We start from the raw sequence: 10,401 nt of genomic DNA on the forward strand, positions 1-10,401 counted from the left end.
AGCTAGGGCTGATTTTTATTTAGCACTTTGTCATCAAACCAAACTTGGCTATACACAGAATTTTCCTGCCTAATTATAATTTAAAACCCCAGATGGCCCACGAACTACACTACTAATATAAATATTCAGCATATTTCTATATAGCCCACAGCTTCACACCCCCACCCCTGCTCCGTTCTGGATATAGATCCAGCATAGCATCAATGACTTGTTTGCCTCGGGAGAGTTGTAGTGCTTATTCCAGCAGACAGAGCAAGGAGATCACATGAATATCAGATCCCAGCGGAGCTGTAGCTTTGGCTGCTGTTTAAAGCCCAATCAATGAAAGAAACATGACCCGTGTCTGTCTGTTGTGCATAGGACGACAAGCTGTTTCTTGGAAGACCGCATGATGTGCATGATTCAGGAAAGGGAGAAAATAGGAAAAGGATCCGCAATGGATACAGTATCCTTCGTAAAAGATTTACAGCACTGTTAGGCATATAATTTAATGACTACACTTTACACCTGAGCAAATTGTTGAACAGCGGCAAAACGCAACAGAAGCTCTGTGGATTTTAGCTTGCTGACTATGAAGATCCGACTTATTTAGCTGCAGGCACAGGCTGCATTCAATGTCCAGAGCTATTAGTGATTCTTGTACTACTAAAGCGCTGCTCCGGGGTACCCATTTCCTTGCATTAATGTCTACCTTCCACCACAGCAAATCAAAGGCTTATCTAATGCCTTTGCCTATCTTAGCATACTCTCTAAATATCACAGGTTAGAAGGCTGAGGGGCTATACTATACGATGGTCAGAATGAAACGGAGAACATGCCATTTTTTGTACATTTCAAAGCAGAACAATTTATTATCAAGAACAAGAATATCAAAGGAGAGGGGGAAAAAAACTTCATCAGTTTCATAAACTTGTTTTCACTGAAATTTCACCACTTAACACTTCCAGCACAGAGAGAATGACTTATTAAGCTTGAAGGTTCTTCTTTTTAATCTTACGCCTGTAGTTACAGTTTTTCACATTTTTTGCCGTTATCGTGTAAATATAGAACTCCTCTGCTGAAACCAGAGATTACAACAGTAGTTATTAAGAGGCTATTCAAAAGTTTTTAAACGTCCTTAAAGTGCTTCATAGCCTCCCGCATTTTTTAAAATGTTTTATCCTCGTCACAGACAAGATAGTGGCTCTGTTAAGAATGCAAACTGGGGTTTTTATTGCCAGTCGAAGGTGCGCTTCACCAGCCTGAAGAAGGTGCGGTTGTGTTCTTGAAGGTAGGAGCGGAGCTGCTGGAGCACAGTGCTGTTAACAGCAGGATGAGGTCGTCCCTTAGACTCGTGCAGACAGCGCTCTCGGCCATCACTGCGGATGCAGTAAAACCCTTTGGTCTGATTGAAGTAGAAGTTGGTGGATACTATCCTGGGTGGCAAGTTAAGGAAGCGCTCCACCCTCTGAAGCTCTGGGAGGGGATCACGGATCAGAGCGTCACCGTCTACTATGTGTATCTGTTCTAAGGGAAAGTGGCGCAGCCAGTTGCGCATGTGGACGTCGTACAGGCTCCTCTGAATGGCCTTGTACCTCATATTCAGCGCTCCGTTGCGCACTAGCAGGTTTTCAATGGCCTGAACCGGCTTGTGGTTCTCCAGCCGGTTAAAGTACACCTGGGTGTAGTCGGAGATGACCCGCTCAGCTGGGTCTCGCAAGATCAGCAGCAGCTTAATGGAAGAGTTCATGGCACAGATACGTTCGGGTGCAAGGGCTGAAGTGAAATAGCCTGGAGTTTTCTCTATTGTGATCTGGTGTGGGTAAGAGTAGGGCATTAACTCACGGTACCACTCAAAGCCCTTGGCATAGTTCTCATCCCAGTCAAAGAAGTGCACCTCGGTGGCGGCGGCAGCCACTTCAGGGTGTATGTCCAGCATCTCCAACAGCGCTCTTGTGCCACCTTTGCGTACCCCAATAATGATACTATGTGGGGCTCGTTTGCTTGTTCCCGGGGGTGGAGATGTGGTTACATCTGCAGAGACATTCGCTAGTAGGCCGGTGTCAAGGTCCACGGTGTCCAGTGTAATCCCAAATCCTGCCTCAGGTGGGGCAGCGTATGTCTGAAGAACCAGGAGAAAGGCCGATGCCAGAAAACAGGCCATGGTGATGGACTGAAGTGGAGACTTGCAAAGAGTCAGTAAGAAAGAAGGCTGTGGCTTAGCTGTGGACCAAAGCTGACTTTCCGAACTCAGTGGTGCTAAGAAATGCAGTCTTTGTCTGCCATTGAATATGAACTGGAGACGGAGGACGAATCAGTCTGCGGCACATCTGCAGGGAAGAACAAAGAAAAAAAAGAGAGAGAAGAAAGGGCTTTTAGGTTTCAGGCATATAATGAAGAATGAATGTCTGTATTATACTGAAATGGCACCTTTCTCATTCCCATGAAAAAGCAATCCAGCCATAAATACAATCCACGTCTGTTATAAGTGTATGATCTCAAAAGGATAATCTCAATTCATCTTTCTTTGAGTCTCTTTTAATTCTCCCTCTTCCCATCTGCTTTCTCTTCTCACTCTATAAAGTCACTTTCAATTGATACTGTAATTTCTCGGTGCGAAAAACATTTAGCCAGACAGCTCATCAGAAAATGTGTCTGAAATATGCAGTTGAGTCTGAAGGCCAAAAGATGAGACCAGAGTTCTTTGTCTTCCTTCAGCAGGTCAAAATCCACACCTGTATCAATACGCACCTACCCACAGCGCTGAAACCAAGAGACTGTAAAGACAAATTTATTGCCAGAAATCAGATGAGTTCCCACTCTAGGTGGCTTTGATTTTCTATACGAGCCGAGAAAGATCGATACCAGAGCAGTGAAATCCAGCAAACAACAAGGAGAAGGATTTAGGGTGTTAGGTTTGACTTATAATCTTGCCGAGGAGCCCTTCAAAAGCATGGGAAAATTGAATGTCGCTGCCTCGTCTTTTTTAACTTTTGATCCTTTCTATAAGGCCTTTTAAATATTTTAATATTCGCTTTGTTTTTCTTGCCTTCAACAAGCACTAGTCAAATGGTGCGCCTCAACTTCAGCACGAAAAAAGGGAAAAAAATATCTCTGTAGCAATAAATGTATACATATATGTATATATTTAACGCCATGGAATTAATTGAAATGGCAAAAGTCTTCAGATATTTTTCACGAGGAAAGGCAGCCGAGAGAGCTGCTGCTTACTCTGTGCTAGTCAAAACAACAGGGATGGGCTATGCAAACATCCAGATTCAACAGCAAAGGTCACGGTAAGGCAATCCAAACAAGCACACATATTCCCATCCTGGGAACACATGGCTGCACACACACACGTGTGCGCACACACACACACACATTATTTCAAATGCCTACTGTAGACAATTTTTTCCCTACCTCGTCCCTCATAATGTAGACCACAAATGGGTTTCTTTCAAATGCAATTTAAAAACTGGGTGTTTCTGTGGAAGTAACTTCGTCACCTTTTGCACGTTTCAGCACACTGGGGATAATTTCCCTCCCAACTAAGACGCTGAATTCCTGGCTCACAGTCTGTAGATGCCATTTACTGTAATTACATCTATTGGGGTTTTCAAGGAGGAAAGGATATTTTTTAAAATAAATTTGATCTTTCATTTCTTTGATAACAGCAGGGAGGCTGCCTGTTTCGGCAGTTATTTTTCTCAGCAATCTTTTCCTTCCAAGCCCCCCACCCCCACCACCAATGTATATATATATATATATATATATATATATATATATATGTATGTATATATATATATATATATATATATATATATGTATATACATATACATATATATATATATATTTATTTTTTTTTTTTAGAGAAAATCACACACTCAGTAATTTATTTTATGTTTAACGAAAGGCTGAAAAAAGTCCCTTCCCTACCTAATTTATGCACCAAGCCAGCAGTGTGAAACAACAATCAGCTTGACTCCAGAATGATCAGCCATTACAATAATTTAAGATAAGTTTGTGGGACACGCTCATTCCGGACTGATGAAAGTATGAAAGTGTAATCTTTGCATAGAAACTGTCAACACATTGTGAGGGGATCATAGATTTGTGAGGCGCGCATAGACGATCTAAATCTGCGCACTTGAGTTGTTTTTAGCGGGCCAACTGTTATCATTAATCCTCTGCTTGCAGAAATGCTCAGCCTTCAGCACAATTTAATCACAGAAGCCGTCTCTTAATTAAGTGAAGAGTGTAACTACCAACGCGCAGAGCACATTTCTGCGGTGTCACCAGTGGCTTTCTCTCACCTTACAGAGTCTTTCAACCATATAAAGCCTGTGACACATGCCTCCCCCTCCCCAGTTACACATTATGATCTGTGGTCTGAGTGTGGGACTGGGCCCGTGTTCTGAACGCGGGAGAGCTGACCTGCCCTACAGGAGCGGGGATGGTGCGAGGAGGCACTTATGTGCTGTGACAGCCTCGCCTGCCTGTCAGCGTTTCCCTGGCAGAGAGCTGCCAAGTCCAATGCTAACAGCCAGGCAGCCAGACGAGCTTTCTGTCTCATCCAATTCCCCCCACACCTCTCACAGTACAGCACCACCTGGAAGGAGCCATTGTTTCGCATTCCACCGGGCCTTATTGCTTTATTCTGCACTTGATGTGTATCTTTCCAGCTTTTCAATCGGCACATGGCAACCACAATATCTGGCAGACCACTTAACCAAGAATATATCCGCTGAAGACTGCAGGAACCAGTGGAAGGTTATACAGGCTGGCAGGGGATAACTATGGCCACACTGAGTTTTGTGTGCAGGATATAGCATCTGTTTGGTGTCTCATTGCTGCGTCACAGCATCAGAACCTAGATTCAGATTGTAGAACTGGACACATTTTTGCTTGAACACTCAAAAAACAAATTCTGCCTAAATTGCTGACTTTAAATAATTTAATTGCATATAGATTTTTTGTAACTTTGTTCTATAATGTAAAATGTTAAACTGAACAGAATATGCTCAAATGCACAGTCACCCCAAGGTGCTTTATTTTGTAAGGTAAAGACCCTACAATAACTGGAATAAAAATACACCCCAGCAACCACATGACCCCCTATGAGCAAGTACTTGATGACAGTGGGAAGGAAAAACTCCCTTTCAACAGGAAAAAACCTCCATGAGAGGATCAGGGATGGGCAACCATCTGCCACAACAAAAATAAATGTTTCATCTTTTACATTTTAGTTACATTTTACTCAAACTCACTGCTTCATTTTTATTGAGGGTGAAAAATCCAATTTTTTTCAGTGTAGGGTTTTAATGTTTTCCTCTGGCTACCTTTCTTCAGGCACTCTAAAGGCATAACAGTGCCGCAAGGCCATGAATGCCAAGGCGGTGGAAATGCTTTTAAACCTGTTCTGTTGTTTGCATTTTTCATCTTGAACCAGACATATCTTGATTTGCTGTGCTAAATAGACACTGGCACCATTCTGACATAAGCCATGACGTGACCATCTTTAATCCTTTAGCACTGCAGCGCTACTCCTTAACCTGATGATACCATACATAAGAACGATCCCAGTGGCAATGAGGCATAATAAATTTCCAGAAAAGAAAAAAGTAACATTTAATACTTAATATTCCCAGATAGCCAGAATTAAGGTATCGCAGTATCAGTGCATTACTAATATGAACCATTAATACCTCATGAATTAGAGTCAATCCCTCCCTCTCTTTCAAAATGGTGAGACTTTTTTAATTAGATTGGGGTGGGGGTGGGGGGCAGCTTTGGACGGGAAGCAACGACCACACTTTTACTGAATTAGTTTTACATGCATTAGCTCTGTGAGTGTCCACTCGTGCTGAAGATGTCTCCCTGCCCCGCACACTGGGATATTCTCCATCCTCTTTTTGACCCTGATTATGTATAAGTGGGTATGGAAATTGAACTCGGTAAAGTCGGAGGCACAGTTGCTGAGATAACAAAAATCTAAAACTCTGCACCACACTCGCCACTCGAACCCATAATTCTGAGCCTCCGCACACACGCGTACACACACACACGTACGAGAGCTGCCCTTCGCTGACCATTATCCAGACTTTAAAACTATTCTGGCACCGGAGCAAAAGTGCAGCGTACCACCTGAGCAGACAGCTTCGCCAACAGTTCTGCACTATTCATTATATCCCACCAGGCTAAGAGGAGGGCTCCACAGGTTCCAGGCACCACGGGAAGCCAGGTTCCCACTAATTATCCCAAACAGCCACCTCTATACATCTACAGCGAAAAAAAAAAGCCTCATTCATATTCAACAGGCCCCCCTGCCATTAACTGTGGCAGGCAGCAGGTATTGCACAGGGTGCTTTGTTTTTTTAACGGCTGCTCATTAGAGACGTTAGTACAAAATAATTATTACTGCAATAAAGCTTGATTACAAAGGGTGGCTTTTGCTATTAAACGGATTCAAGTGAGGAAGTCAAAATTAATCAATATTACTATCCATTTTTCTTGTGTGGTCACACATTTTAAATCATTTAGCACCACAAGTAAACATAAACACACACAGATTGTTTTACTTGTTTGATCTAAGCATAAGAATCTGCCGTTGCTCTTATCTACCGCTTGTTTATTTGACTTCATTCCATCCCACACTCTTGCATCTCCACTTCGCTGTCGTCCAGCGTTGTTAGACGATCCCGTGTGAGAGGCTCTGACCCGTCCGTCCAGTCACTTTGGACACAGAAACACATGCACTTTCACTCTGTTTTTGTTTTGCACTTTCCCACTTCCTTTCCTCGCCCATCCTCTCCAGTAGGCCTTCAGAAACCACTACAATATATTTTTTCCCACCCACCCACATCAAAACTGGAACTCTGAAACTTCACTCCCACATGCAGGACTGATTTTAAATTATGGATGCATTTTGGTTCGCAGTGGGATTCCTGGCTCACTTGATTAATTTCTATTGCAACAACTTCAGGCTTCAGCTACGTACCGAGGACAAAGACAGAGCTTTTCTTTCTTTCTTAACCTAAACTACATAGATGCAGTATAAACAGATGGCATGAAAGCCAGCAGAGCTTTAAGAAACTCACACGTTTAGTTTCTCAGATGTAAAATCCTTAACTTCCAACCCTGTGCTGCATCAGCATGCAAAAGGGTTTTGAAGGGACACCTTGAGTCCTGTGAAGCATTCCAATCCCTGTTCAAAGCTAGCTTCATCATGATGTGAACAAATAATGAGTGAGTATTCCCCCTCTGTTTACAGTATATTACAGCTGTTAACTGGTGAGTATAAGAGAAGAAGGCTGTGGGGTAGCTTGAGAACACAGTGTTGCCACTTTTAATCTCCAGGCTGGTAAAGAAAATATAATCGGGGAAGAGCAATGCTTTCTTCTCATTAGAAAGCCAACAGATGTGCCCTACGCAAGGCATTTAACCCCTGACTAGGAGAGAGAGTTTGAGCCTATTGTGATGTTGGCATTATCCAAGGTTAATGTGGAGGCGTGTTCACACGGAGCTGTTAGTATTGGGCGATTGTTGTCATATGTGCTCTTTTCCACAGCTCATTCAATAACTCGAATAGAAGAAGAAGAGGATGATGAATCTGTTTTCATCAGGTCTTTCTGAGAAGACAGTTTGTGGTGATTATGACAGTTTCAACAGAAGCTTTCAAAAAGGAGGATTTGTTGCAGCACTGCTTTACATATAACATATATGCATTAATTTGGGCTAGATGTACCTATCAAAGTGACATTTGGCAGTGGCAAAAGCATCGGAGTAATCCTCTCCTTTGGGGCCACCTGCTGGTAAAGTATCTCTAAGTTATATCATAAGAACTGAGCACTTCCTGTGTTCCAAAGGATCAACACAAGAAAAAAGAAGAAAGAAACTTTCACTGATCATGGTCAAGGAAAGACTTCAACACCCTCTCCAAGCCTTTACTCCTGTAGCCACAGCTGCTGATATAATGAGAAAATCTAATGTCCATTTGGGCTGTGACCAACCTTCCCTCGAAAACTAACCCTACACTGAACAGTAGGAGAGTTTGAAACACTAAGCTAACCTTCGTGATTGTGTCTGCTCATTGCATGCATCCCTTTCATAATGAAAGTGGTTTCGATGAAATAAGACCCTGGAAGAGTACACTTTTTGAAAGACAAACATAAAAAAGCCTGACTGGTGTTTGGTAGAAATGCATGTTTACAAGCCCCAATGCTTGTGAAAGGATGTACTTTGGACACATGAAACCAAATTAAAGCTTTTTTGTTTCTTTTTCCTTCTGGTAAAACATATCAGCTCTGTATTCTCAGAGGGAAAATTAAGCTCTGTAAATCATATTACAAAAGTACTCTTTGGTTCTTTTTTTTTTACCTTTTCTTCAGTCTCTCTTCACGTTCAGGAACAAAGAGCACACGGTGCTCTCATTATGTTTCCCATGCCAGCCTATGTAGGTGTGTTTTAAACCCTTTTTCTCTCTGATTTCTGTGCCAGCCTTGACTTGTTTTCTGAGTGAACTCACAGGGTTTCTGCCTGGTTTAGTGTTGATGCAGGGCAACTGCCTGATTCAACAGTGTTTCAAACTTAAGTGTAATGTATTCAGTTCATAAAAAATGCACGTTTTAAAGCTATCCGGTTGTTCAGTGATGACGCGACGAATCCTACTTCCGGGTCTAAAGTAGTCTGCGTTTAATATGGCATTTGTGTTGTTAACATGTTTAATGTTATGTATTTTCTTCTATTTGATCTCAAAAAGCTCCTAAAACAGTCAGCGATCACTGTTGCCCTCCCTCGGCTTTTATTACCGCTAATCATTTATTTAAGCTCAGTTTTTAAAACCTTAGGATGTAACTACAGCCCAGCCCATGCAGCAGTATATGAATGACTAACCTCGTATTGTGGATGGATTATCTCAGTTGTTCTCCTGGCTGAAGTTTGGTCCGTTTACAGCATCCTGCCATGCGATTACATTTGTTCCTGACCACCGAGAACACTCACGGTAACTTTTATCAAGTGGGAAAAAAAGTTAGCTTGTTTATATTATGCTAACATAGCTGTGTCGCTAGCGGTCACGTAGCACATCATTATATACCAGCTAGCCAAACTTCAGTAACCCTACAAACGTCACTGCTGTTTAGTTTTCTGTCTTCATTTATGTTGGAAGTGATAACAGAGCTGTACGTTTTAATTTGTTTCCAAAACCCCGCAGTCAGGACATGCTATATTGTATTTAGATAGAAGCTAGCGAGCTAACTCCCTGCTAACTTCTAACTCCGTTAAATGTCATAAATTCCGTTTTCATGGATGCCTGGATGTTAAACTCAATTGTTACACCTGGTAGAGCAGAACGCTGATCATTTTATTAAAGATGAAAGACTTTAGACAGTTTTTCAACTCTCAGTAATGCCATAGTGATCGTTTGATATATGGACCTGCAGCGGAGTTTAGACCCAGACACGGCTAGTGACGTCAGACTGAACAACCGGATATTAATGGCAGCCTTGGAATGCCATGTTAATTTAATCCTTGCTTAACTTTCAATCTTTAAATCAGGCCCTGGAAGTGTGATAAAATGCCATAACTATGACAAACTATTGATGCAGACAACTCAGCAGCATTTTACAAACACTGATGCTGGAGAAACAATATTTCCCTGTTTTGAGAGGACTGCAGCTCTGATGGGAAGCAGTATCGAGCTATTTTTGGAGCGCATGAGTAAGACAATGACCTAATCCACACCCACATGTCAGCAAAGGCATTCATTAACAGAGGATGTAATCTGTCATTTGCTTTTACACTCAAACGCATGTGGCCTCGGGCCCTAATTACAGTCTTTTATCTGTGATTTTCTATAAGTTGAGTTAAACTTTCTCTGTATAGCAGTCGTTTCAGCTTTTTTTTCCCACCCATTGAGTTGTTCAGTGTGCAACGTAAGCTCTTCCAATTACCAATCCTTCTGCCCACTGCCATCTGTGCACACGAACATGAGCCACCCAACTCGACGAAGGCCTGCGCCACATAAACAAATGTATGTTTCTGCTAGATTGGCAACGTTTGAATAAGGATCTTTATCGACAAACAACGCATCGTAGCATTTTATATAAAATGCTGTTGCTTTTCCCCGATTGCCCGGGTCAAACAATGCCGTGGAGCACTGTCATTTCGCCATGGCAACACCCCTCCAGTTACCCAGCCTAAATGCGCCATTGTTCAACTGCCACGGGATTGCTCTCGCAGTCCCGCAGTCTTCGGCCCAGGCCTCCTCCAGTTTAGCCCTGACATTTGTCAATGCGCTGAGATTTATTTCAAGCACCAACTGACATTGTCTGGATTCCCAGAAGGCATTTTCACAGATAAAATAGGCTGACTTGTTCATCACCCTTGGATGAGTGGAGGCAACCAATCCCAGGGACACTGAC

General features: G+C 42.4%; 1 protein-coding gene across 1 annotated transcript; it reads right to left on the reverse strand.

Moving 5' to 3' along the window:
• Positions 1 to 334: 334 nt before the first annotated feature.
• On the reverse strand, positions 335 to 2,289 carry hs3st1l1 (heparan sulfate (glucosamine) 3-O-sulfotransferase 1-like1). Its single transcript, XM_026190545.1, has one exon. The coding sequence runs from the start codon at positions 2,141 to 2,143 to the stop codon at positions 1,211 to 1,213; it is 933 nt and encodes a 310-aa protein (XP_026046330.1). The 5' UTR covers positions 2,144 to 2,289; the 3' UTR covers positions 335 to 1,210.
• Between the last annotated feature and the right edge of the window lie 8,112 nt (positions 2,290 to 10,401).

Source organism: Astatotilapia calliptera, chromosome 13 (assembly GCF_900246225.1).
Source record: "Astatotilapia calliptera chromosome 13, fAstCal1.2, whole genome shotgun sequence".
NCBI classification, from domain to species: Eukaryota; Metazoa; Chordata; class Actinopteri; order Cichliformes; family Cichlidae; genus Astatotilapia; species Astatotilapia calliptera.

Bases quoted from the DNA above. Each gene is read 5' to 3' on its own strand.
- hs3st1l1 (XM_026190545.1), bottom strand. From the start codon at position 2,143: ATGGCCTGTTTTCTGGCATCGGCCTTTCTCCTGGTTCTTCAGACATAC.